Consider the following 26,266-nt stretch of genomic DNA (forward strand, 5'->3'; position numbering starts at 1 on the left):
TTGGAAGCTGCTAGAAAAGCACCAGGTTCTTGCCTCAACAGCTGAATTTTCATGCTGAGCTACACTTTGGGCCCTTCCTTGTGGTGTGGAAGGTGGGGTGGGATGAGATGAGCTTTAAGGTTCCATGGAAGGCAGCCCAGCCTGGGATTCCAGGAGTCCTGGATGAGCAGCTGGCAGGGCAGGTGTGCTCTGGCCTGGGCTGGGTGAGGAGGGAGCAGCTCAGGGCTCAGGTACCCCCAGCATGGCCTGGCCACAGAACCAACAGAAAGAGCTCAAGCTGCACAACGGTGACCTGTGCCGAGGGCCACGGTGAAGTTGATGTTTCACTTCAGTCCCACATAAGCCTGTCCTGAAGCACTTAAATCCCAAGTAAGCTCCCCTGTGGCACGTGCAGCTCTCCTGGGAGCGTTCCTGCTCCTTAGTGGTGCTCACAGGCCCCTGGGGAGGGAAAGCACTGGTGTTCAGGGCCTTTCTGCAGCTGAGGAGTTCAGCAGAACCAGTGACTGCTGGGTCAGATGTGCACTTCGAGATCTCTCCTTGGCAAAGGTTCAGGCATTTGGGTTTTTTTTCCTTTCTCCTTTGGTGAGCACTTGAGTGTGAGCAGGAGATGGACACAGAGAGCTGTGCCTGTGGCTGGAGCAAAGCCCCTCTGCTATTCCCAGGCATCCTTATTCCAGCTATTTGCTCAAGTCCTGTGAGTGACCTCTCTCAGCATGATGTCAGCTCTGCTCTGATGCAATCTGCCCTGGCAGCATTTGGATTTGCTCAAACATTTTACAAATCTGTGCCTGGAAAGTTTTTTTAGGTTTTTTTTCCCCCAACCCTCTCCTGTTTTCTGTGAAAGTGCTGTCTCCAGGGACCAACATATCTGCAGCCCAGATCTTCCTTACTCCACCATGGCTCTGTGAACTTTCTCGTTGGAGAGGCTGGAGCCTGCCTCAAACATTAGTGAAACCAGGGAAGGAAATCCAAACTGTTGCTGTCTTCCACAGGTTTTGATTCAGCTTTTAGTGAGTTGGGATGAGCAGGACAGGCCCCTGGCTCTCTTGCAATACCTAAAAGTTACTTTTCAGTTCTTCCTGTTGCATTGCAAGGTGCTCTTTCTCTGATTTGTTTTTTACTGTTGCTGGTTCTTCAGTCTAGAGCAGTTTCTAATTTTAAATGAGAGGAAACTCTTATTTGTATATGGGGCCAGGAACAGCCTTTCATTTCTCCTTTGTGTCTCAGCTGCACATGAAAACCATTTGTCATCTATTCTTCTGCTGCACCAGAGGCTATTTTGGTTTTCATGGTCTTGATGTTGGTGAAAGAAACAAGTCAACAAGGAAAATGCAAGTGTGAATATATCCTCCTGCAATAGAAACCCACAACATTTCTAAGAGTTTGAGGGCTGCTTGTGTTTAGGGAAGATGCTTTGCCTTTGAAGCTTGGGCAAGTTTATTTACACTGTGCTTGAAGCTGATAAGATTATTCTGTGATATGGATAAAGGAAAGCCTGATGTGGATTTAGCTCACAGATAAAGCAAGAAGGGGTGGAGTCTTTTTGTCTTGAAAGGCCAACATTTGAAAATGGACTGGAGTTCAGTTTTATTTGTCAGCTTGTACCACAATGTGTGGTGCACGTGTTGGGAATGTCAGTGCCCAGGGATCACCACAGGAAGGAACGGCCCAGCCCAGATGTGACAGAACAAGGCCATCCAGAGAGGAGCTGCTGGCTGCTCATGGACAGAGCTCTGCTCCTTGGCACCAGCTCTGTAAAGGCACCTCGACTGCTCCATCTGCCCCCCAAGTGCAGGCGTGCCTGCCCAAAGTGCTGCTGGAAGGATGCAGAAAGCCACACCTAGCACCTTACGGTGAATTCATAAGGAAAGACGATCTTAGTGTTCCTCCCTGGGAATATTTTTTGGACTGTACAAGGTTAGATGTAAAACTGGAGTGGAAGAAAAAATTTGCCAGTGGAATTGTCAAAGTATTGTGGGACTCTGAGTAACCTGATCTAGGGGGTGGCATCCTGCCCGTGGTGCAAGTGTTGGAATGAGATGATTTTTAAGGCCCCTTTCCACCCAAACCACTCCAGGATTCTGTGATTCCATGACGATTTCAGCATGGACACAGTGCTGGCTGTGCTGCCTTTAGGAGCCAAGGCCACTTCTACAGCCCCTTGCACTCAGAGTGGATTTGTTTTCCTTACTGATAGGGGAGATAAAACTGTTGTTAATGGCAATGAGGGATGGAACCACTCTGACTCCAGCGGAAGAAGTTTCCACAGCTGTTGTTCTGAATTAGCTTCCTTGGACTGAGGGAACTCCCAGCCTTTTGGGTACTTCTGAGGCGTTTAGGGGAGTGCTCCTGGCTTCCCTGAAAAATGAATCACAGAATCCCAGGATGGCTTGGGCTGGAAGGAACCTTAAGGATCACCCCATCCCAATGCCCTGCCACTGCCAGCGACACCTCCCACCAGAGCAGGCTGCTTTGAGCCGTGTCCCGGCTGGCCTTGAACAATCCCAGGGATTTTCTGGAGAGCAAAAAGCTGAGCTGGTGCTTCATGGGCATCAAGTCCTCGCAGCCTGGGCTGCCCTGGTGCTGAGCTGGTTTGGCCAGACCTTGCAGCTGGAGGAGCACCTGGGTGTGCTCCGTCCCCACACCGAGCAGGGCTGGACGCTGTGATCCTCCTCCCAGCCCGGCTCCCAGCCCGGCCGGGGTCCCACGGGGCCACCCACACCCGTGGCCAAGCCTCCCTGCCTTTCCCCACGTGTCCCCCTCCTTTGCCTGCTCCTCTCCCGGTGGAGAACCCCGCAGGAAAACCTTTTCTGTGAGCGCTTTCTGGGCCGTCTTCCAGGCCCACGCTCGGAGGAAGGGGGCTTGGGGAGGAGGAGGAGGAGAAGGGGGGAAGGTAAAGCTGACCAGGCTCAGCCCGATGGCTTCTCCAGCTGCAGAGCATTTTCTGAGCAAAGCTTTTTTTTTTTTTAAATCTGCTTTTTTTTTTTTTTTTTCATGTCCTTTTATCCTATTTTTAACTGCGGCCTCCTTCCTTTTCTCAGCCTCCTCCAACACTTCCCCCTCCCCTGTGCTGCGCTGCCTCCCCCGCACGCTCTCGCTGAGATGAATGGGCGCCTTCTCACAGGGCACGCACAGCTGCTGCTCCTGCCTGCAGGACAGCCAGCCCTTCCCTGGGCCAGCCAGGATCACCCCTGGGCTGGCCAGGATCACCGCTGGGCTGGCCAGGATTATCCCTGGGCCAGCCAGGCTCACCCCTGGGCCGGCCAGAATCATCCCTGGGCCAGCCAGGCTCACCCCTGGGCCGGCCAGGCTCACCCCTGGGCCAGCCAGGATCACCCCTGGGCCGGCCAGGATCACCCCTGGGCCAGCCAGGATCATCCCTGGGCCAGCCAGGATCACCCCTGGGCTGGCCAGGATCACCCCTGGGCCGGCCAGGATCACCGCTGGGCTGGCCAGGATCATCCCTGGGCCGGCCAGGATCACCCCTGGGCCAGCCAGGATCATCCCTGGGCCAGCCAGGATCACCCCTGGGCTGGCCAGGATCACTGCTGGGCCGGCCAGGATCACCCCTGGGCCAGCCAGGATCATCCCTGAGCCAGCCAGGATCACCGCTGGGCCAGCCAGTCCTTCCCTGGGCCAGCCAGGATCACCCCTGGGCCAGCCAGGATCACCCCTGGGCCGGCCAGTCCTTCCCTGGGCCAGCCAGGCTCTCCTCACCCTCTTTAACAAACCAGGAGCAGGGAAATGCAGGATGTGCAGGAAGGTGAAGGAAATCAGGGTGAGCCCCACGGGGAGGGATGCACTGGCTGGGAAATCATTCCATGGCTCAGAGAAAGCCCTGCACAAAATCCTGCCCTTCCGAACCTGCTGCAGCACTCCCTGATCCACAGCTCTCCCAGGCCCAGGGCTGAGTGAGGCTGCTGGGCTCTGTTGTCACCCTCTGGTCCCTGAGGTGACACAGCCTCTCTGGCTCTGGAGCTGTTCAGGGCTGAAATGGGGGTTTTCACTTTTCCTTTGTGGACCTCTGGGTGCTCCATGGGCTCCAGTTAAAGGCCAGTCCCAGCTGCTGTGCTGGGACACTCTGGGCTGTTGAAGGACACACATCATTTCTCTGTTAAGGGCATTTTCCACTCTGTCGGTGGAGAGAGGAGATCCCTCCATGCCTTGGGAATGGATTGCAGGGCTGTGGGATGCCTGTGGTGTGTCTGAATCTGCTGGGAAGCATGAGCAGTCCCTGCTTGGCTCTCAGGTTGGTGGGACGTGGAGTGCCTGGCTCCTGTGGATCCTGTTGTTTCCCAGGTGAGGAAAACACACCCAGGGGTTCCCATGACACTCGGTGCTGCTGGGACCTGCCGCAGCTCAGCACTTGGAGAGGATTATTTGCTCTGAGGCAACAGAATGACAAAAATCCAGACTTTCAGTTTTCCATTTGTTTCCTGCCTGACTCTGGAAAATTCCCTGTGCTGCCCGTCCAAGACAAAGCCCCAGGGAGCTCCCTGTGCCTCGGTCATCAGCAGAGAATGAGCTCAGAGCTCTTTTCCCACTTGAGCTGCACAGTCAGCTGGGCATGAGGGATGGAGCTGGGAACAGGACCCTGGGATGAGGCTGGGGGAAGGCTGGAACGTTGGTGTGTGGGTTTTGGGAGCAGCTTGGAGATTGCTGGGATTCTCAGGTACAACAAGGGGGTGGGAGCTCAGCAAGAGGCAGAACTCAAGTTTGGGAGCTGCAAAAATGAGCAGCAGCACTGAGAGCTCCAGTGTGCCTTGCGGGAGGGACAATGGGATGTCTGGGAAGAAGGGATCTGAGCCACAGCCTGCTCAGGGTTTCTGTGATGCCTTGAGGCTGCCTGCAGAAGAGACCTCGTTTTGGGGTGCCCTTGGAGCAGGACTGACCCCTCTATAGGGATGGGGTGAGCTGGATGTACCTGCTGGGTTTTCCAGAGGTGGAAACCATCCTGCACCACCAAACACCTCAAGACAGGCCACACAAAGCACAGCTGGGGGAGGGGGGGTGTGGTGTTTGAGCCTTCCCAGGAAAATTTCTCGGAACTGTGACCTGTGGGGACACTGGGCAGCAGAGCACCCTCTCCAGAGGGTTTGGCTGCCTGTGGCCAGCCCTTGTAGCAGCACTTAGGGGGGCTTTGCTGGGCTGGGGAGGAACCAGGAAGGCAGCAGAAGTGAGGAGAGATATTTGGAACAGGCTTCCCAGAGAAGTGGTGCTATCCCTGTCCCTTGAAATGTTCAAAAAAAGTGTAAATGTGGCACGGGGGACACAGTTTAGTGGTGGACCTGGCACTGCTGGGGGGTGGTTGGACTGAGTGATCTTAGAGGGTTTCTCCAACCTTTAGGATTGTCTGATTGTGTTTTCTCCCTGGATAGACAATGGGATGCCAGGAGAGCACAGCAGGGCAGGCAGAGGGGCTGTGAGGAGTGGGGAATCCAGGACCCTGCAACAGCCTGATCCTTTCAGCTGCTGGCAGCTCGGAGCACCTCTCTCTCCCTCCAGATGTTCCTTGTGTTTATGGCTGCTGGAGCAAGAGCCTGAACTCTCTCATTAATGCGTTTCTCTCTCTCTCCTCCTCACATCGAAGCCAGGAGCCTCAGCTCCGAGGCTGCAGCTGGGAAGGAGCTGGGGTGAGGGGTGGGAGAGGGGAGGGAGGTGTGCGCCAGCCTCCCGTCCCATTCAGCTCCCCCTCCGCTTCCCTCCCCCCGAGTCCTCCCAAAATACACATGCCCCGCAAAAAGAAAAACACTGGCAGATTTTTTATTTCAGAAAGTAAACACTTAGGCCATGGGGGTCTGGAGGTTATGGGAAAAGAGGAAACCATTGGGCTAATCAGGCCGGGACACACTTCCCCTGCTGAAATAAAGCAGAAATCGCTGCCTCACAGGGCGCCGCTGTGGTTAACCCTGGGGCTGCCAGTGCCATGGAGCGTTTTCCCTCAATCCCTGGGATCTGGTGCCTCTTGGTTAATCCAGGGGCTGCCAGTGCCATCCATGGAATGTTTTCCCTCAATCCCTGGGATCTGGTGCCTCTTGGTTAACCCAGGGGCTGCCAGTGCCATCCATGGAATGTTTTCCCTCAATCCCTGGGATCTGGTGCCTCTTGGTTAACCCAGGGTCTGCCAGTGCCATCCATGGAGTGTTTTCCCTCAATCCCTGGGATCTGGTGCCTTGTGGTTCACTCTGGGAGTGAACTGTGCACTGTGGTTCAGTGCTGAGAGCTGGACCCTGCCCACTCATTTTCCCTCAGTCCCTGGGATTTTGGGGTGCATGGTTAACCCATGGGCTGCCAGTGCTATCCATGGAATGTTTTTCCTCAATCCCTGGGATTCAATGTTTTGTGGTTCACTCTGGTGCTCTCAGTGTTGCAGCCCAACTCTGCCTGCTCATTTTCCATCAATCCCTGGGATTTTGGGGCTCATGGTTAACCCATGGGCTGCCAGTGCCATCCATGGAGCATTTTCCCTCAGCCTCTGGGATTTGGTGCCTTGTGGTTCACTCTGAGCTAGCAGTGCGGGGAGCTGAACTCTGCCCACTCATTTTCCCTCAGTCCCCGGGATTTTGGGGTTTGTAGTTAATCCTAGGGCTGCCAGTGCCGTGGGGCTCTGTGAGCTGGACCTTGCCCACAGGTTTTCCCTCAATCCCTCGGTTTTGGTACCTCACGGTTCACCCTGGTGCTGCCGAGCCCCAGGAGCCCAGAGCTGCCCACATGTTTTCCCTCAATCCCAGTTTTGGGGGGTGGAAGGGGAGCCAGCACTCCACAGCAGTTCTGCGGCCCTTTGGGAATGATCTGTTGGGAAATTTTAGTAGGAAATTATTTTTTTTCTCTGGTTCATGAACCATCCTATAGAATTTCATCATCATCCTTGCCTGAGAACTCTGCCTGTCGGCTGCAAACCTCTGCAGAGAGGAAATCTCTCTCTGCTTGGATCAGTGGGATTTGGGCAGTTTCTGCAGAGCTTTGAGAGGTTTTCAGAAAACTCAATTTTCCCATCCTTGCCAGATTTGCATGAGGTGTATAAATGATTAGATTGTGGATTCTTTGGTCACAAATCCTCCAGGGGGGGATCCTTCCTCCTCTTTTTGACTCCAGTGTCTGCAGAGCACACGGAATGTGGGATCTGGCCAGGAGATGGGAAACCCTTGGTGCTCCCACAGGACAAGGAATGGTCTTAGGCCAGGTCAGAGCCCAGGGGCCTTTGTACCAGCTTCCAAAGAGATCCCAATTTTCCTTCTCAGAGCCTGGCCTTGGACTTCCCAGCTGCTTTCCCATCCCGAGCTGTGCACTGGGAATGGGAATGGAATGGGAATGGGAGTGGAATGGGAATGGGAATGGGAATGGGAATGGAATAGGAATGGGAATGGGAATGGGAATGGGAATGGGAATGGGAATGGGAATGGGAATGGGAATGGGAATGGGAATGGAATAGGAATGGGAATGGAATAGGAATGGGAATGGGAATGGGAATGGGAATGGGAATGGGAATGGGAATGGGAATGGGAATGGGAATGGGAACAGCAATGGGTGTCACTCCCAGGTCTCACACCTTTTGCAGCTCTGTGTGTTTTTGGAAAGGCTGGCTTGCTAAGCAGGTAATAAGTGAATATTAGAGACTGGCCATTGCTGGGAGGCAGGTCTGCTTCATCAGACCTTGTGCCAGGGATTGCTGCCTCCCTCTGCATCCTGCCAGGCCGGGATTGGCAGAGAACCGGGGAGACTTTGCCCCCAGGAACTCCAAATCTTATCCCGATGCCCACACTGCCACGGTCCCTGAGGGAATTCCCATCACCCTGAGCTGTCCCACCAGCCTTCCCTCCGCCTGGAAAGCAAAGCCAGCACGGAGCAATCTCTAGCCAAGGGAAAGTGATCTTTCCATCCGAGCAGAGGTTTTCCCCCAGTGCTGGGAGTGTGAGGGGGTGGTGAAAGGTGCCGTCGCCGGTTCCTTGAGCCATCAGCCCCGCTCTTGCGACATTCCCAGCAGGAGGCAAATCCCAGATAGCCGCAGTAGGGGAGCTGCAGACCTGCCGGGTCCCACCCTGCTATCTCAAGAATGCATTTGAACAGGAGCTGTTTCTGCAGCCTCTGGAGGTCAGGGCTTCAGATGGAAATCAGGCTCCAGAGACAGTCCCACGGGGCAAATTTCAGGATTTTTGGAGTTGGTGTTCAGTGCAGATAAGCCCTCGAGAGCACAGATACTTTATCAGAGCCTTATCTGAGCTATTTGCATCACTTCAGCCTGAGAAACTGCTGTCAGACGTTTGGGGGAGGGAGAGGGGCAATTAGGATGGTCTTTGGGTTCTTTAATTGTTATTTCCAACACAGAGACACTTCCAGGAGGATGGGACTGTCCCGTGCCCCAGCACAGCTCTGGGAGCTTGTCCAGGCCGGAGAGGGGAGCAGCAGGAAGAAGCACCAGGCTCAGAGAGCAAGGAGAGCATTAGGAGGGATGTCCTGGGAGAGCCCAGCATCTCTGCTCTCCTAAAATGAGGCAGAAATCAGCCCGAGCCGCCCCTGCTGTCAATTGGGAATGGAAGTGATTCCTCCTTTTCTGAGTGGAGCTAGGGCTGAGCTTTCCAAAAGAGCTCTCTGCACCTCCTTTTCCAGAGCCTGCTTTGTGCCTGTGATGTTTCTCACCTTACCTGGAGCCTCTGGGGGAAATACGGGGTTCCTGATCTCTTGCTGCTCTGCCAGACTCTTCAACCCAGCTTTGCAGCAAGGAGCTGTCGGACTGCAAGGACCCCACAGGGCAACCTCCTCTTCCCAGAGGGTGGGGGCTCATCCAGCCAAGCCCCCAGTCCTGGTGACTCTTCCCAGCACCCATGGCCATGGAAACAGAGAATCCCAGAATGGCTGGCCTGGGGGACCTCAAAGCTCATCTTGTTCTGTGGTCAGGGACACCTTTCACTGGAGCAGGCTGCTCCAAGTCCTGTCCAGCCTGGCTTTTTATGGGAGAAGGGTTCTCAGGGATAATATCCAGGAGACCAGACTGATCTTACAGCTGGGGTTTGGAAGACCTTGGCTCTATCACTTACCAGAAAGTCTTTAGGCATCTCAACCCCACTGCCTTCCCTTGGAGTGAGATCCCTAAATGCCTGCAGTGCTCCTGTGAGCCCCTGCACAGCAGTTTCTCACGTTGGAGATGCAGATGATTAATTCAGTGCACATTTTATTGCCATACTTAATTCAGTGAGGTCAGGAGAGTGGCTGAGGGTCCCTGGAGAGCTGGGCTGTACAAGTGCTTCAGATTGCACACAAAAAGAGATGTCTGAAGGGAGCTTTGGCTGCCGGTGTGGCCAGCCCTGGAGCTGCCTGCCATGTCCCCAGCACGTGCTGGAGTTTCCCAGCCCTTGGGATGGACCTTCCCCCTGGGCTTCGGGAACAATCGGCTTTGGAAAAGCTGCACTGGGTCAGTTGTTGGCAGTTGGAGCAGAGCTGGACCGTGGTTCCTCTCTGTGCAGCTGGTGCTGGGAGGGACAGGCCCCTGTGGAAGCAGGCAGGGATAACCAGGCCCTGCGTGTGTTGGGATGATGGTTCCTCTGGGGCACAGTCATGGGACACTCCAAAATGTGAGCTGAGGGCTTCAGTGAGGTGTGGGAGCAGCTTGGGATGCAGGGTGAACTTTGCACGTGGGCTCATTTCCAGCTTTAGGCTCCTGAAAGGAGCTTCTCTGTGCCCTGGGAGCTGCCTTTGGGGACCTCTGATCCCCAGAGGTCAGACAGGACTTCTCTTTTGATGATTTTCCTTCCCCTGTGATGCTGCAAGGGCAGGTTGGGATGCAAAGCTGGGATCTCCACAAATCCCTGTCAGGAGGGTGGAGCCCAGTGGGGGTTGGTCTTTTCTCAGGGGTGACAAGGGACTGGACAAGGGAAAAAAGCCTCAAGTTGTGCCAGGAATTGGTATTTAGGAAAAATGGAGAAAATTTACTGCTCCACCAAAGGGGAGATTTGATTTCTAAGGAGATCCAGCTCAAACTCCTTCTCCTTAACTCAGCAGCAGTTCTTTTTCAGAAGTCAGGAATGCCTTTCTCCCAGCTCTGTGTGATTCACTCTCCACATCTGAGGTTCAAGTTGGGCCAGGGAGCTCTTGCTTGGTCAAACTGATGTCAGCGTTGAGGTAGAAAAGGAAAAAAGGAAGAGATGCCCCAAGGGAGCCTGTTTGTGGAAAAATTCTAATTTGGTCAGTTCCAGGCATCTTGCAGAAGAGTCTGTGCTTGGGAGATTTCAACCCAGTTTTCCAGACTCCAGAGACAGGCCTAATTCTGGAAGGCAGTGATGGAAATAAAGCTGGCATCTCCTCTTGCCCTGGACCAGCTCCTCACCAGCTCCTACCCTGGGGTATCTGTGACATCTCCAGAGGTGACCAGACCTGCTCCTCCTCAGCTTTGCATCCAGCCCCTGCCTGACCCCAGGAGAGCAGAGGCTCCTGTGTCTGTGTTTCCACCCAGGCAAGCAGCCACGCCGTGGAAGTAGGAGCAGTTTTCCTTGCTCTGCAGTAATCAGACTGACAGGATAATGAGGCAGCGCAGTAGCTTTGCTTTGCCTTTTCCTTGTGCTGAGTCCCAGGCTGGGTGTCAGCTCAGTCCCCATATCTTGAGGAAAAACCTCTTTTTTTTTTTCCTCTTTCCTCCTTGTTGCTGCCAAAACCAACAGATTGTTGGGTGGAAATCATCAGTATTTTGTCAAAACCAAATCCAAATATTTCCAGGCAAACCTCAGCGTTTTCTGGTGCTGATGCACAAACAAATCTCCGTGGGAAATGCCAGCAGGGAAAGCAGATGGAGCAGTGGGCTGGAGTGTTCTGCTGTCCTGGCTGTCTGCTGGGGATGTGCGGCTGAGGGGCTGCGAGGAGGAGCAGGATGCTTGAACCCAGGAGCTAAATTTGGGCTGCTCGGTGTTTATTCAGAGCACAGTGGTGTAAACAGCCGTGCTCTGCTGGCCTGCACCAGCAGCCTGGCCTGGGCAGCTCAGCCCACAGAGTGCAGCAAGCACCGAAATCCCCTCCCTGCTTTCCAGGAGCAGGATGTGCTGCTTCACCCAGCCACGCTCCCAGCTCAGGGCACGATCTGAGAGCTTTCAGCCTCCTGCTGCTGCCTGGCTGCGATCACCCTGCCCTTCTCCCCCTGCATTTGCCCCCAGCCCTGCGTTTGGCACAGCCATACTCCCACAACCATCCCTCTTCCCAAAGCCCTGCCCGGGGCCTCTCAGCTCCAACGCCACTGGGTCATGGTGGGGGCACTTTCCCCTCCAAAAACCACCTGAAGTCAGGGTTTGGGGGCTCTCCCACGCCTGCCAAGAGCACCTCGCCCTCACTGGCCGTCGCTGCCGCTCCTCACTTCATTAGCACCAGGGATGTTTATAAATGGCAGGATAATATTTTTCGATTCCAGTTTGGGTTTCCTGGGCAGCCACTTTCTGAAGCACTTAGGAAGTTTAGAGAAGACAAGGTTATATAAACGGTTTTCCCCCCTGGGCCCTTATTAATCAAGTGGCCGTGGAGCCATTCCCAGAGCTTTGGGATCGAGGGCACTGGCTGGGTGAGGGGAGGCAGCTTTTTCTTGGCTCCTGCCCTTTATTTGGGATGAATGGAGCTCTCAGACCTGGCTGTGAGGTTTGAAGCTGCCAGAGGGCTGAGGAGGCTGCTCCTGGGTTATGTTAAACTGGGTTTGGGGCTGGACTCCTGTGTAGCCCCTTCTGGGCCTTTGTGTGAGCCATGGCATCTCTTTTAATGCTGTTTTTCCTGGCCCTGCGGATGCAACCATGTAAAATTTGGTTATTTGGTGTAAAACCATTGCATTTCCTGAATGAAGGGCAAAGATGATTTCAACAACAGTGTGCATCAAGTTGATCCCTGTGCTTTTCCAGTGGAACCCTATGGGTGTGCACATGCACTGATTAGTAATTCCCTGATGAATTCCTAAAGCTTCCCAGCTTTTTCCCACCCAAGCTCTACCAGCAGCTGCTCCCCAGGGTGGGTTTGGAAAGCAGGAGCCAGCTTTGGTTCCCATTAGAACAAAACCAATCTCTGCCTCCTCCTCCTCTGTGTCCTTCTTCCTGCTGCCTCCTCTCCGCAAGGGATGAGGAATGGGAATTTTCTCTTTGCCTTGGGTGGATGGAGCTCTGTCTGCAGCAGCAGGTCCAGCTGCTCCCAGCCTGGAGCCGCAGGTCCACAGGAAATCAGCTCATTAATCTGCTGCCCCACCTTCCCAGTCCTCCAGCCAGGCTCTCCCAGTGTGAAAATGATGATTGCAATAGCCAGAGGTGGGAAACAATGATTTAAAGAGGGTAAAAGGAATATTTGCAACTATTGCTGACTGGGGCCTTGACAGAAGGGAACTGAATTTCTTCCGGGTCTTGGGAGCGTGTGAGGAAAGGTGCTGAACATCTGGAGTGATTTAGGAGTTCTGGGCTGTTGTGCTGGAGCTCAGCCCAAGGAACTGGGCTGGGATGGGGAGAAATCCTCCCATGGCTTTTGGCTGGAGCTGGTGCAGGTTGGGTGTTCAGAAGGTCCATGTCCACCTCCCCCAGGGATGGTTGTGGTGGCCCAGGATACTTCAGGCAGCCCTGGGGTGTTTGATGCATCATCTGAGTGGATTTTCTTCACTCTCCAAAACCCCTTTTTGGATTGGAAGGAAACTCCAAGCCCCAGAGGCTATTTTGTTTCATCTCACAGAACACAAATCAGCTTCCCAGCTTCCCTTTGGCCTCATCCTTATCCAAGACCTTCCCCTCCCACAGAATCCTCCTCGAGGAGGTGAACTAACTGGGTGAAAAGAGCTTGTTAACAAATTACTTTTAATAGGCTTTTTTTTTTTTTTTTCCATGTTGCAATTCCTTTCCATATTAAAAGTGCAAAAATAGAAAGTTTCAGCTCTGGTTGAATGACACAACATTTTCCTTGTTTATTTTCTTTCCACTGCTTTAACCCAACGAGAAGTGTGGGAAAAGGAAAAAAAAAAAAACCCTACAACAAACTGCCTCTGTATCAGCCAGGAACATATTTAGAAAAAATATTTGCATCTGATTTTTTCTTCCAACCATCAGCAAAGCACGAAAAATAATAAATAAATAATCTGTTTTCATGGCTTTTTCTGCAGGCAGTTAGCTGGGAGGTGGATAGGGAAGCAGAGTGTGCTGAACCCTCTTGGATGCTCTGTTCAACAGCTTGCCGAGGATGGGATGAGGGAATGGCTTCCGCCTGGAACGGGGTGGGTTTGATGGGTGATGGGACGGGGTTAATCCCCGTGAGGGTGCTTAGGGAGCTGTGGCTGCCCCTGGATCCCTGGAAGCATCCCAGGCCAGGCTGGACAGGGCTTGGAGCAGCCGGGACAGTGAAGCCACGGCAGGGGTGGCGGTGGATGAGGTTGGAGTCCCTTAAAGCCCTGAGGTGCCGCGGCTGTCCCGGGGTGACCGCGTCCCCCCGGAGCCGCGCTCCTGCCCCGCTGTCTGCTCCCATTCACGCCCGCGAGGATTTGGGACCTCGGCGAGCTGATCAGGAGACGCTCCCGGGGAGAGAGGCGTGTTATTTAATTAGCGCACAATGGGCTGGCTGGGAGGCACGTGGTGGCTCTGATGGCAGGAGATAGATGTCCTTTTAGCCGGGCTAATTGTTGGGAAATAGCGGGGGCTTTGTTCAGCCCCAGCGTGGGCTCTGTGATCTCGCAGAGCCCAGGGGCTGCCCGCTTATAATTTTAGACAGATCTATTCAAGCCTGCCCTGCAGCGCGGGGCCGAACAAGCCGGGCATTGTTGTAGAGCCAGGAGCGGTGGCCAAGAAAACCACCCCGAAAAACCCAAACACGTGTAGGGAGGAATATTTCCCTGGCGTTTATTCACTGCCAGGCCAGGTTGCCAAGCGCGGACAATTGCGGGAGAGGAGGTTTCCAGCGCCGGGCGAGGGTTTTTCCTCTTTGAGACGCACTGGCAGGCGGATCCCTCATCCAGGAGCGATGCTGGGGGTGGCTCTGCTGGCAGAGCCTCTCTGGGGAGGGCAGCTCCAGGGCTGTGGGTCTCATCCCGGAATTTCCGTGCTCCGGGCACGGGTTACATGGAATAATCGTGCCCCCAACCCCCCAACCCCGAATTATCTCTCTAGTGTGCATTTGTCACCTCGTGGCCTCGGCAGGACAGTGGTTTGGGGTGGAGGGACCTTGGCTGCTGGATCTCTGTGGGTTGTGCCTTGCAGGGTCCTGTGGAACAAGGGATGGAAATCGCAGTTCTCTCTCTGAGCTCTCCCATCAAATCCCTGTCTGGAGAGACCCCATCACGGTCCCCAGCCCCTGAGAGTTTCCCTTGGGACTGCTGAACTCCCAGCTCCTTGGAAGGGGAGAAAGTGTCGTTAAAAAAAGGGATGGAGGCACAAAGGTGGAAATATTGGCCAGGAATTAAACTTCCATGACTTGAACCCCTCTGTCCTGGCCCCGGCATTAACCCGAGGGTCACTGCAGTGCTGTGGTTTATTTTCCTGGGCTGATCACTTCCAACTGGCTGCCAGCACGGGATTGTCCTGGTGGCTGCCACTTCTCAGGCTCTGGACTCTATACCAGAGCCTGGAGCTGGACTGACCTCCCTTGGGAGCTGCTTGTGAGTCTCTCGGACCTTGGTAAAGTGAAACGTGGCTGTCCCTCGGTGTTTGGTGAAGCAGTGGGTGGTGTTTTTGTGGTGATGGGTTTTTGAAAGATGGAAAGGGCAGATAAGTGTCAGTAATCACAGTCTGGCTGTCAGGAGACCATTTATGAGCAATGATTCCTTTGGGTCTCCTTTGTAACCCCCCATGTATCCCAGGGAAGGGAATTTCAAGGGCGACCAGGGATCAGTTCAGTAAGGAGACACTGGTGAATTCCAAGAGCCCAGCCACAAGCAGAGCTGTGCTGCTTAAACCTGAGCTGGCTGCTTTGTGTGTGCTCTGAAGGAGAGAGATCTGAGAACAGAGATCCGAGCCAGGAGATGTGAGCAAAGGCAAGAGAGGTGTCCTGCAGGTGGGATTTGATGTGCATTGGCTGCACATGCTCGGTGAAGTTTGGAATATTGGGAGTTCAACAGCAAAACTCTTCAGGATGTGTTCACCCAGAGCTCGGTGCTGTGACCGGAGGGGAGCAGGAAGATTTCCGGAGAGCAAACAGGGCGGCAGAGCAGCTTACGAGGATTTTCCATCCAGCTGGGACACGAGTGGGTGACAGCACCCTGCCATCGGAGTTCCCATCGGGATGGCACTGCCGGGGCCCAGAGCAGCTCCTCAGCTGCGGGATCAGCACCTCTGGGAGGCACTTGGAGCTGCTGGAGCAGCCTGTGAGGCCGGCCCGGGATCCCCGGCGTGTGACAGGGCTGTGGCAGAGCCACGCGGGCTCTGTGTGCCGAGCCCTGGCCCCCGCTGGCCACAAAGCGGCTTTTGTGAGCCCTCCCCGGCGGCCGAAGGAGAGAGGAGCCGCGGAGCTCGGAGCCGGGGACAGGCGCTCCCAGGAGCGCGCTGTGGCCGCGGGGCTCGGGCTGGGGTCCCCGGGACGCTGCCCTGCTTCTCCTCCCCCAGCGGCCGGGCCGGGGAGGGGAGGGACAGCGAGGGCAGCCCGGGGCCGCGTCTGGGCTGCGTTGTCGCCGCCGGGACCCCGCGCTGCTCCGGGAGCTCCCGCAGCCGCCCGGGCACACGCAGGATGCGCCACTGACGAGCTCCGCTGCCATGCCCCAGCCAAAAACGGGGGGCTGGAGCCAGCAGGGCTAACCCAGCCTCCTCCTACCAAAATACTCCAATAGTTCCCAGCTATTGCGGCGCTTGAAAGAATTTCTGTATCATTTTAAATTCCAGGAAAGGTATCTCCCAGGGGAACGGCCGCGGCAGCTGCCCGCTCTTTCCTCTCATTGCACAGGGCCACCTCCCCACCCAGGGCCACCTCCCTGCTCTTTCCTTTCTTGGAGTGGTGGCTGCTGCTCCTTCCAACAATGTCCCCGTTACGATAAATCCTTTCATGTCTCCGTTTCTCCCTGGAATTGCAGGACAGTTTTTTTTTTTTTTTTTTTTTTTCCTTTTCCCTTTCCCCTTTGCTCCTGATTTTTGTCTCATGCCCTCTGGGTATTGTTTACTTGACAAAACATCAAACCCAATCCCTGACCGCTCACGGTCATTAAAAATCCCATGGCAGTTTTGGGGAAGGCTCCAATTTGGCTAATTACGTTCTGCCATAAATATCCCCCTGCAGATTTAATTGGATATGGTGTTCTTCATTTCCTGGCCATTACAGCTGGGTGGATGCTCCACTTTATTACGTGGCCGTTGTATTTCACCCCATGTTTTGGTAGCAGCAGTGCTGGGAAAAGCTCCCTCTCCAGACCAGAAGTTACACCTAATTCCTGCTGGAATGAGAGTGGGGAAACACGAGGGAAAGGAGAAGCTGGCACAGCCCCACGACATCTGAAGGAGAGCCAGGAGCTACCCTGGGCTGGGGCAGGAGTGAATTTGGCCGTGGAGAAGTGAAAGAGCCATCCCAGCCAGGAGAGAGGTCATGGGAGAGCCGTCCCCGGAAATCACAGCAAAGGCTGCGCTCTCCTAACACCTTTCCTCAGTGCTAAATGAATAATAATTACTCTTGTTCTGTTAACCCAAGGTTAGTCAGCGACCCTGGGAACAATGGGGCATTACTGCCCATCCTTTCTTTGTTCCCAGCAGTTGCAAACAGTGGGGCTGCGCTGGGGAGGGAGGGCAGATGGTTATCGCCCATCTTGGGGCTGCAGGGCCGTTCTCAGCCCGGCATCCTCCCTCCCGGACAGAACCTCCGTGGATATTCACGTTCGGTAACGACACAGTGGAAAACGAGGGTGAGACTTGGATGAAGAAGAGGAAAGATTTTCCTAAAGCCTGTGAGCAGCAAATAGGAACCAGTTGCTGAGGAGAAGTCATGTTTGGCAGGTCTTGGACTCAGAATGGTCACATCCCAGCTGAAGAAACTAATCAATGGATTCCTTCCATGCCTTCTGCGAACACTGAGCCATTGAGCGGCTCAGCTGGAGCTCAGAGCCAGGGCTTTCATGTTGCAGCTCTGAAGTGAACACAAATTAAGGCGGCTGCTGGGATGGAGTTTGAAGGAGAGATTCAGCTGCCCTGGGAGGAAACCTCTGCCCGCAGCCACTCTCTTCCTCCCCTTTGGGGATTTTTGCCTTGGTGTTACTTTTGGAAGCATTTCCAGTTTCTCTGCGTGTTGGGGTTGTCATGCTTTGCACCAGCAAAATGGAACACAGGTTTGGGGAGACAAAAGGGGGTGAGGCAAAGCCCAGAGCTCCTCTGCAGCCATCCTGCACCAAGCTGGGCTCAGTGTCATCGGCTTTGTGGGATCAGGGCTCAGCCGGGATGCCAGGAGAGCGTGGATGTCTCCTGCTAAAAACCCCACAAGCTGTGAGAAAGGTCTTTATTAGAGCCTCTGTGCTGGTGCAGAAGAGAAGGATCTCCAGTACAGGTGCCCTGGAGTTCAGCCAGTCCTCGAGACTGTAACACTGCAGGAGCGGCTGAGCCAAAAGGGGAGCCCGGGGGGGCGAGGCTAAAGCAGAGACACCTCAGGGCACCCGCTGCCTCCTCTGTTGCTGCATCTCGGTCTGTGGCAGCTCCATCCAGGGCTCTGCTTTGTGCTGTGTGCCACCAGCAGCCTGTCCCAGCCTGTGTTTGGGCAAGTCCCAGTGACCTCGGCGCGCCTCCTCCTCTGTTTCGGTGCGGGGCTGTGGTTTGCTGCAGCCGCGCTCCGAGCGATCCGCCCGGGGTCATTTCCATCCGGCTGGGACCGCAGGTGCTTTCTGACGGCTCCGGCAGGCAGCTGCACAAAGCGGCACCCCCAGGCAACCCCCCGCTTCCCATCCTGCCGGATCCCAGCCCGGGAGCACGGGGAGGGAAGGGCTGGGGGCTCTGATAACTGCATCAGGTTTCTCTGCCCAAGCCTGCTCGGGAGGGATCAGAGATCAGATAGAAAGGCAGCTGTTTCTCCTGACTCCCCTTCTGATTTTGAACTAGAAATGTTCTGCTAAATCTCCTCTCTGTAGTTTCTTCCTTTAATCCTTGCTGTACGGGGAAGAAAGAAACCCAAACCGAGGGCAGGTGCAAGCACATGATCCTTGTCCCGGGGAGGGACCACATTTTATCCCTGTAGCAATCCTCTTTCCACCTTTGGATTTCCAGGTTCATTCCTGTGGTAGGTTTCAAACCACCAGCTGAGGTTTCCAACGCTGTGCTCTGCCTGAGCACGGCTCAGGTTCTCCTGAGCCCTCGGGAATCAGTGGAGGGAAGTTTTTCATCACAGCAAATCACTGGTCCCACTCCACTGCTGCAGGAATAGGTTGTCCAGAACTCAGCTTTCAAGTAAATTGGAAGCAAGATTGCCTGGAAAATTGAGAATGTGAGAGGCTGCCACTGGGTGAGGAAGATGAACCTGGAGCTGGAGCTCTCTGCCCAGCTTTGCCAGCTTTCAGCCCTCCTGCTGCTCGATCTGCCTGCCTTGGCAGAGCCGTGTGTGTGCAGCCAGAGCCGCCCCTCCTTGTCTGGCCCCGGCAGCCTCGCAGCTTCTTTCAGTTGCACAAACTTCCCCGCTATAAATACGCCGGGGTGGCTGAGAAAGGCCCTGCTGCAGAAGCGAAATAATCCGAGCTGCAGTGTTTGCATCTGCAGCTCATCTTTTGGGGCCTCGGGAGGTTTCAGGGGTGTTTGCAAGCGGGGCCCTGGTCCATCCTAAGGGCTGAGCAGTGACCATGACCCCAGGCAGCTGCTCCTGAGGGCCTATGTTCACTTGAGGCCATCTTCGATGAGAGCAGCCTGATCTGTGCCAGAGTCAGGAGCTGTTAAAGACTTTCAGAGTGACAGAACCACAAGAGCTGGTTGCTAATGACTTTTTTTCTCCGTACCGGTAAGCTGACATCTGTGAGTCATACTCTCCTTCTGCTGTGCCGTTTGTGGTCTCAAGTTTGTGCTACCTAAATACAATCAAACAGATTTCATGTGAAAACCGATATTCTTCTGTTAACTCCATGCTGTACTGGCATGACACTCATCTTGCATCTTCAAGATGTTTTTTATCCAGTCAGTTCCCACCTCTCTTTGGCCTCCCACCTCTACCAAGCAGGGCAGGAACAACCACCCCTGGCTGTCACCCACCACTGCACGATGTGCACTGCTCTGCCCTGGCTGTGCCCCTGAGTTTGGATGTGCTTGTGGGTGTGAGAGGGTCAGGCTGCTCCAGGAAGGATGATGGGAATGTGAAAGGGAGATGGAAATGTGAGGAGAGGATGTGAGCATGAAGGGGTGATGGGAGCCGAAGGGGTGAGTGTGAAAGGCAGCGGATCATGTCGAGACAGGCAAGGTGAGCACAACTGGCCTGGTTTCAAGAACTATCGGTTTTGGGCAGCGGCTCCAGCCAGGGCTGCGCGCAGCCAGCGTGCTGAGACTCTGAACCCGTCCTGCTGGGGAGCCGGGGTGCGAGCAGAGCTCGGGGCGGAGGCGCCCTGGGCCCCCTCGGTCCCCGGAGCCCCGATCCCCCCGGTCCCCCCGGTCCCCCCGGCAGCGCCGGCTCCGCTCCCCGCAGCGCCGGGCCGGGGCCGCCCCCGGGGCGGGGCCGCCGCTGTCGCCGCTCGGGGCCGGCCCAGCGCCCTCCCCTCGGCTCAGCCCGGCCGGGGCGGCGGCGGGCGGAGCGCGGCGGAGCGCGGAGCGCAGCTCAGCCCGGAGCGGAGCGAGGGAGCGCGGGAGCGCGGGAGGAAGGAAGGAGGAGGAGGAGGAGAAGGAGCAGGAGGAGGAGGAGAAGGAGGAAGAGCAGCGGGAGGAGGGAGGCAGCGCCGGCCGCGCTGCCCCGGGCGCCCCGCTCCGCGCTCGGCGGGGCTCAGCCGCCGCCCCCCGCTCCCGGCGCGACGCCCCCGCGGCGCTGCCCCAGCCATGAAGGCGGCGGTGGATCTCACCATCATCAAGACGGAGAAGGTGGACATCGAGCTCTTCCCGTCCCCCGGTGAGCGCCGCGTCCCCTCCGCGCCCCGCTCCGCGCGGCCCCGTCCCCTTCTCCCTGCGAGGCGGCGGGGGAGGCTTGGCCGGGGGGGACGGGGTGGTCGGAGAGGTCGGGGTGCGGTTTTTGGGGGTGTCTTTCGGAAGGGAACACGCAGCGCACCCCAAGTCGCAGCGCAGAGGCGCCGCCCGGGCTCTGCCCGCTGCGAAGGCGAATTGACTTTCCGAGCGCTTTTATGACTTTCCATCCCCCTCCTTCCCTTAAAATCCATCCCGCCGCCCCTCCAGCCTCCTTCCCTCACGCTCCCGGCATCCTTGCCGGGATGTAGGGAAGCCCGTCCGGCGGGGAGGCAGGAGGGATGCGCTCCGCGGGGCTCCCCGCCTGTTCCCATCGTTAGCTGGGATCTGCGTTCTCCCCATCCCTGGCTGGAAATGTCTTGTGTGGTCCAAGCACTCGTGGTATTTGGGAAACACAACTCCAGTGCTAAATACTCTGGATTTAGCACGTTTAATCTAGGAAAAACCGCCGCTTTGATATTTTTTTCGCCCTTCTGCAGCTGGAGAAATGGGTGGAGAGGGGGTGCAGAGAGCAACACGTTACTGAAGGGAGGCGAGAAGGGGGTTTTGTGTGTTTTAGAGGGGTGAGTTCAGCTGCTGCTGGCTGTGGTTAACTGCTCCGAGCCGAGCCCTGGCCGGAATAAGGGCTGCTGTTCACACACTGGTGGCGTCTGGCTGCTCGCCGATCCCGGGTGCTCAACTCCTCTCTGCCCTGCCCAGGCACGGTGGAGGATGGAGCTTGGAGGACCCGCAGGAAAAAAATCAAAATCAAAAACAACAACAAAAAAAACCCCAACCCTTTTTATGCATTAAACGAGTCCTGTTGCTTCATCTCTCCCTGCTGCAATTCCCACTGCGCCAAACTGGAAGTTTGCTGAATTTTGTGCAGCACCGGTGCGGCGAAGAAAATCAAATTAACGACTGAGTTGTACCTTTCTCTGCCGGTTAGGAAGTTTCTAGGAAGGCCAGAAGGGAGGCACAGCTCCCGCAGGCATTGGGATTTTGGGCTGCAAGTGGAAATAAAATGACAGCTGAGTGCTGGAGCCGCACAGGGCTTGGTGCTTAGACTTCACTAGATGCTGGTGCAGCATCAGCTGGCCTGCAGAGAGCCCCGAAGGCAGCACCGCCTGGGCATCAGCCCATGGGCTCCGGAGTGTCCAGCGCAGGAGCCTCCCTTGGGATCCCTCCTCCCTCCCTCCCTGGCCGCAGGGAGCCCCTGTGCTGCTCGGAGGGTCCAGCGCTCCCTGCCCCGGCAGCAGGGCTGAGCCTGGCCCCGGCCGGGCTGGGGAGCGCCCGGCTTCGAAATGCCCGAGGGATGCTAAGAATGCAGCCACACCGCTGAAATGAGAGGCCGGAGTGGAGCCGTTTGTGCCTATTTCCTAAAACTTTGGGGAAGACTCATTCGTGCCCTTCAGCCCCTGAGGGCAGCCTGTTTGTTTGGAGGGGGAAAACAGGATAGGAATAAACACCTGGACCATCAGGGTGGGGTGGAGTTTGTTTTTCACTCCGGAGTTAAGTATTAAAATTTGCACTCTCCTGGTGCGGGTGGGAGCTCTCACGAGGCTCTGTGTGCTCTGGGTGTCTGGAGCAGTGCAATTCCCTGGTTCCTGAAGGGAGGGCTCGGAGTTTCACCCTGCCTTAAGTTCACTTTCTTCTGTCCCTGAAAGCTCTTCTGCAGCTGATGTCAGCAAACAGCTTTTAGAGCTGCCCCAAAGTTAAGCTTGGGCAGGAAGAGCGCTGAAAAACACAAACCCAAGAGGCAGAAAAGCTCTCCCCCCCATCGGCCTCAGCTGCAGCCGCTCCTGTGCTGGTGGCTGCGCTCGCTGGGAGCCACAAAGGTCAGTGCTGTCAATTAGCTGGCTTAACCTCATTTCCCCTCCGAGTCGCAGAGAACGCTGCAGCTTTCTGGTTTGGTGGGATTGATGGTGAGGGAAGGAGTGTGGATGCTGCTGGGTTGTGTTCCTGGGATCCGGCCAGGGGAGGAGGGAACATCACTTCTCTCTGCTCCTGGAGGGCTCATCTGCTCCCTGATGGCTCCTTCAGCCCTGAATCTGCCACCAAATGTCCCCATCGTCCTTAATTCCAAAACGGGCTGGGAAGGACTGCAGCCCCTTGTCCCGTCCTGCCGATGGGGTTAACCTCGGGCAGGGAGGGCCCTGCAGCCAGAGGGTTTCAGTTGTGCAGGATGTTTGATGTGCCAGGTGTCTGATGCCCCGTGAAACTCTGTCCGCTCTCACCCCCCAGCCAACCCCTGCTCCACCCCACAGCTCTGCCTGCGAAACTCCGGGAGATCTGTGCTGTGTCCAAAGGGTTTAAAAATAATCTGGAAGGGATGTGGATCTGTAGAAAGCTTCCAAAGCCAAATCCTCCCCCTCCACCCCCGCTATTACCGGCAGGAATGTGTGAGTGAGAAGAGGAGGTCAGAGCCAGAACCCCATGGGGGTGGGTTCTCCTTCAGGATGCAATTCTAGGTGCGTGGATATGTTTATGAGGATGTGATGGAAGGGTGGTAACATCACCTGTGGTTGTACATACATGGCTGGTGGGACCATTCTCAGACACTAAAACCCCAAACCACGCAAAATTCAACCCCAAGGGAACTTCACCTGGGGGCTGATGAAGGCTGCCCTCCACAAATCACTTTGTTTCCTGCAGCTTGGCCAAGCTGCATTTGCTGGCTGTGGGCAGTGGGAAGCAGCTGCAGCCCTTGCTGGGAGTGTGGGGTGGAACTGGGGCTCCCAGTGCTCATTCTTGCTCAGGGAGCTGCAGATTTGCCTCCCCCGAGGTACCAGAGGAGGGCTGCAATCCCAGCTGTCATTCCTGGGCATCCCAGGTGGAGCCAAATTCCCCATCCTGCATCCAGCCTTCCTTCTGCCTCCTTTCCCTGCAGGTGTGTTACTGAGCAGTGGGGGATTTGTTCCTGGAAAAAGCACAGAAATCCGGGATTTTTGGCTCTTCCTATGCCTACCCTGAGGACAGCTGGGACGTGCACACACTGTTTCCATTGGCCTGTGCGTGGGTGGCATCCCAGGGGTGTGTTTTTATCTGACAAGAGCTTTTCCCTCTGTTTGGGATCTGGGACAACACTGGGGCTGAAGCAAGATTTTCCCTTCCAACCCAAACCTCTGTAAGGTTGTGGTTCTCCTGCTGTGGTGGTGCAGGGTACAGGGAAGCTCCTGCACAGCTTCCCTGCTGCTTTGGGATGTAGGACCTGCCTGAATCGTGCTTCTCCCCCTTCCCACAGCCAGGCCAGGCTTCGCTTTCACTTTCAGTGCAGACAAGTAAGGGAGCTGGCTTTGAAAGCGAGTCTGGCAAATGCAGAGCTCCTCCACAGAGCCTCGCCGCAGGCAAGTGGCAGAGAAAATCTGCCTTCTTTAGGTTTTAGGAGGGGATCTTTCACTCTGTTCTCTAGCTTGTCTCGGGAGGACAAGTTTTCAGCCATCCCTGGCTCCAGGTGTGCGTGGAACGGGGTCACAGCTGGATCAGCCCGACCAGGGGGGGTCAGTTTGCTGAGCTGCTCGGGGTTAAAGTGCTCGGGGATTTGGGACATTATTCCCAAAAAGACAGGTTTGATCCTGCGTCGTCCTCTCAGGATTGAGCCCCCCAGTTGAGTCAGCCGCTGTGTGACTCAGTTTCCCTGCTGCTGACAGGCGCTGGCTCCTGCATGGCCACGTTTCCTTTCCATCAGGGATCTCCAGCATTTCCCTCCCTGCTCTGGCACGTTCTGTGTCCTCCCTGTGCCTCAGTGGGCCTGGGAGAGCGCTCACCTGTCCTCCCGGGGACACGGGGATGCCAGAGCCCGGGGAAAGGAGAGCACTGATTGATTGGCATCTCCAGGGATGCAGGGAATGGCACAGCGTCTTTTGGAGTGCTCTGCTCCGCGGTGCACCAGCGTGAGAGCTGGGCTCGGCTGGGGATGCTCTGTGGGCTGGGATGCTCAGCAGCGAGGCTGAGGCTCAGAAATGGAGGGCTCGGGGCCGCTCTCGCATTTTCGGTGCTGATTGCCTGCGGAGGAGGTGAAAACTCAGCTGAAGAAGAGCAATTACCTGTGTATGCGCTGCCAAAATGCCCATTACTGTGGTATCCAGGCGGGATGCGGCAATGAGAGCTTCCCAGGAGGGGGGACTGCCTGCACTTGGCTGCCACCGCCTTCGAGTTTTTTAGTGTCAGCTTCACAGCAAAGCTCTGAAAAGGGGCGGAAAGAGGGCAGCTCACGGAGCTGTCCCTCAGGGACACATCCCCGCAGCACATCCCCGCTTTTTAACCTGGGTACAGGCAGGGAGATTTCCAGGCAACAGGAGCAAGCCCCGTTCCTGTCACGTTTCCATCCCGTACTCCCCAACGCACACACCAAGTGTGTAATTACAGTGTCGTTACATGAAGTGGCCCCTAATTAACCATGTAATTACAGCGTGCCGTGCTTTGATAGGCCTTGCAGAATGCCGGGATAACACAGGCTCACGCTGGAATGCTGTGCTCCAGCTCTCCAGAGCCAACTGCTGAGACATCCTAAGACTTCCTGCGCTCCCAAATCCAGAGCAGATTGCTGGCAGGCAGGCAGCGAGCGGCTGGGACTCCAGCAGGACTGTGGCACACTGAGCTTTGCCACGGGATTATCACAGAATCCCAAAATGGTTTGGGTTGAAACCCTTGCGGATCTCACCTGGGAGATCTCCCACCGCCCCAGGGAGCTCCAAGCCCTGTCCAACCTGGCCTTGGACACACCCAGGGATGGGGCAGCCCCAGCTGCTCTGGGAGCCAGCTCTGGATTTGCTGCTGTGGAACTGCAGGCTTCCGTGGCAATGATGGGAAAATGTGGGAATCTACAGTCACATTCCTCTGGAATGGATCCTGCTGTCTGTGTGAGGAGCTGGGGACAGCTGGATCAGGCTCAGAGTGCACAGGCTGTCCCATAGATGAAACCCCCAGGTGGGTGTGAGCAGGACCAGACTGTCTGAGTACATTTCAGGGATGTGAACTGGCAGAGCTGGCACCCTAAATGGCTCTTGGCAGTTGTGGCACCAGGATCCGCTGGGATTTTGGGGAAGAAGGGAACAAATCCAAGTAAATCTGTCCCAGATAAGGCAGGAGGATCTCTTCCTTTTTGCACTGTCAGCTGGTCCTTGCATGGCACGAGGTGAGGAAATGGCATGATTGAGGACACAAGTGTCACTGCTGTCCCTGATCCAAAGGATGCAGCTCTGGCACTCCCCAGGCTGACAGGTCTTGCTTGGTGGAGCACCTGTGCTGGGTAGGAGGGTGCCAGGACGCTGGGGAGGTGCTCAGGGAGGGGATGAGCTGCTTTATTTGAGCACTGAAGTTCCCCTGGAGCCAGAGCCTGTTCCTGCTGGGATCCCTGTGGGAGCTGGGGTGTTCCGTAGGGGCAAGGCTGTGCCTCTGAGGCCAAGCCCTGACTCCCCAGTTTGCTTTTTGGCTGGGAGTTCCTGGTGGACTCCAGTGTCTCTCCAGAGCCTCCTGGTGCAGCTCCAAGCCCCATCCCAGCAGGAGCCAGTGGCACAATCTGCAGCTGATCTGAGCAGCACAGCTGTCTCACAGCCAAAATTCAGGCCTGCAGCCCTTTTTTTGTAACCCCATGCCACAGTTATCCATCTCAGCTCTTTTGTTCCTCTTCCGTGACTAAGCTGCTCGCTGCCTCTGTTTCTTTTTTTTCCTTTCATTGTGTAGTTTATAATCTTCCAACGAGATACAGACAAAAATTTGTTTGCAGCGCTGGCCAAGAAGTCTCTTGTTTCCCTGGCACAGGGCCATGCTTACATCTCCAGTCAAAATACTGCTGGTTAAACAATAAATATTTATTGATTCTCCTCCGAGCTCCTGCATTTTTCCCAGGTGCAGTGGAATTTGAGGGGGGAAGCACTTGAGTGCTGCCCATGGCAGAGCTGGGAGATGGCTCTGGAGATAACGGGCCTGGAGTGGGATCTCATCCTGCGGAGGAGATCCCTTTCCACCCCTTGCAAAGCTGGGATGGCTCCTGCTGCACAGCCCTGCAGAGCTGCTCTCATCTCTCCAGCCCAGCTTTCCTAGCTTTGGGGATCTGTGCCTGCAGCCTTCCGTGGCAATGATGGGAAAATGTGGAAATCTACAGTCCCTTTCTGTGCCTGAATATCTCCTGGAACAGGGAGGGACAGTCTGGGACGGGCACAGTTTGAGGCCAAGTGCACAGAGATGGCATCAAAAGAAAGAAATCCTTGAATCCCAGAATGGTTTGGACTGGAACAGACCTTAAATCTCACCCA

The 26,266-nt window shown here is 55.7% G+C and overlaps 1 protein-coding gene across 3 annotated transcripts in view; it reads left to right on the top strand.

Annotated features, from left to right (window-relative positions):
* The window catches only part of ETS1 (ETS proto-oncogene 1, transcription factor), an 80,702-nt gene that overhangs the window by 11,879 nt on the left and 42,557 nt on the right, over positions 1-26,266 (top strand). Inside the window, exon 1 of one of the 3 annotated variants that reach the window (XM_021531107.2) lies at positions 19,846-19,959. The exons of the other annotated variants lie outside the window; for them this stretch is intronic. Within the exon in view, the coding sequence (XP_021386782.1) occupies positions 19,890-19,959 (70 nt within the window). The 5' untranslated portion in view covers positions 19,846-19,889. Of the gene's footprint in view, positions 1-19,845; positions 19,960-26,266 lie in introns of those variants that run through there. 3 annotated transcript variants of the gene reach the window in all.

The sequence above is a fragment of the Lonchura striata genome, chromosome 23, assembly GCF_046129695.1.
Source record: "Lonchura striata isolate bLonStr1 chromosome 23, bLonStr1.mat, whole genome shotgun sequence".
Lineage (NCBI taxonomy): Eukaryota > Metazoa > Chordata > Aves > Passeriformes > Estrildidae > Lonchura > Lonchura striata.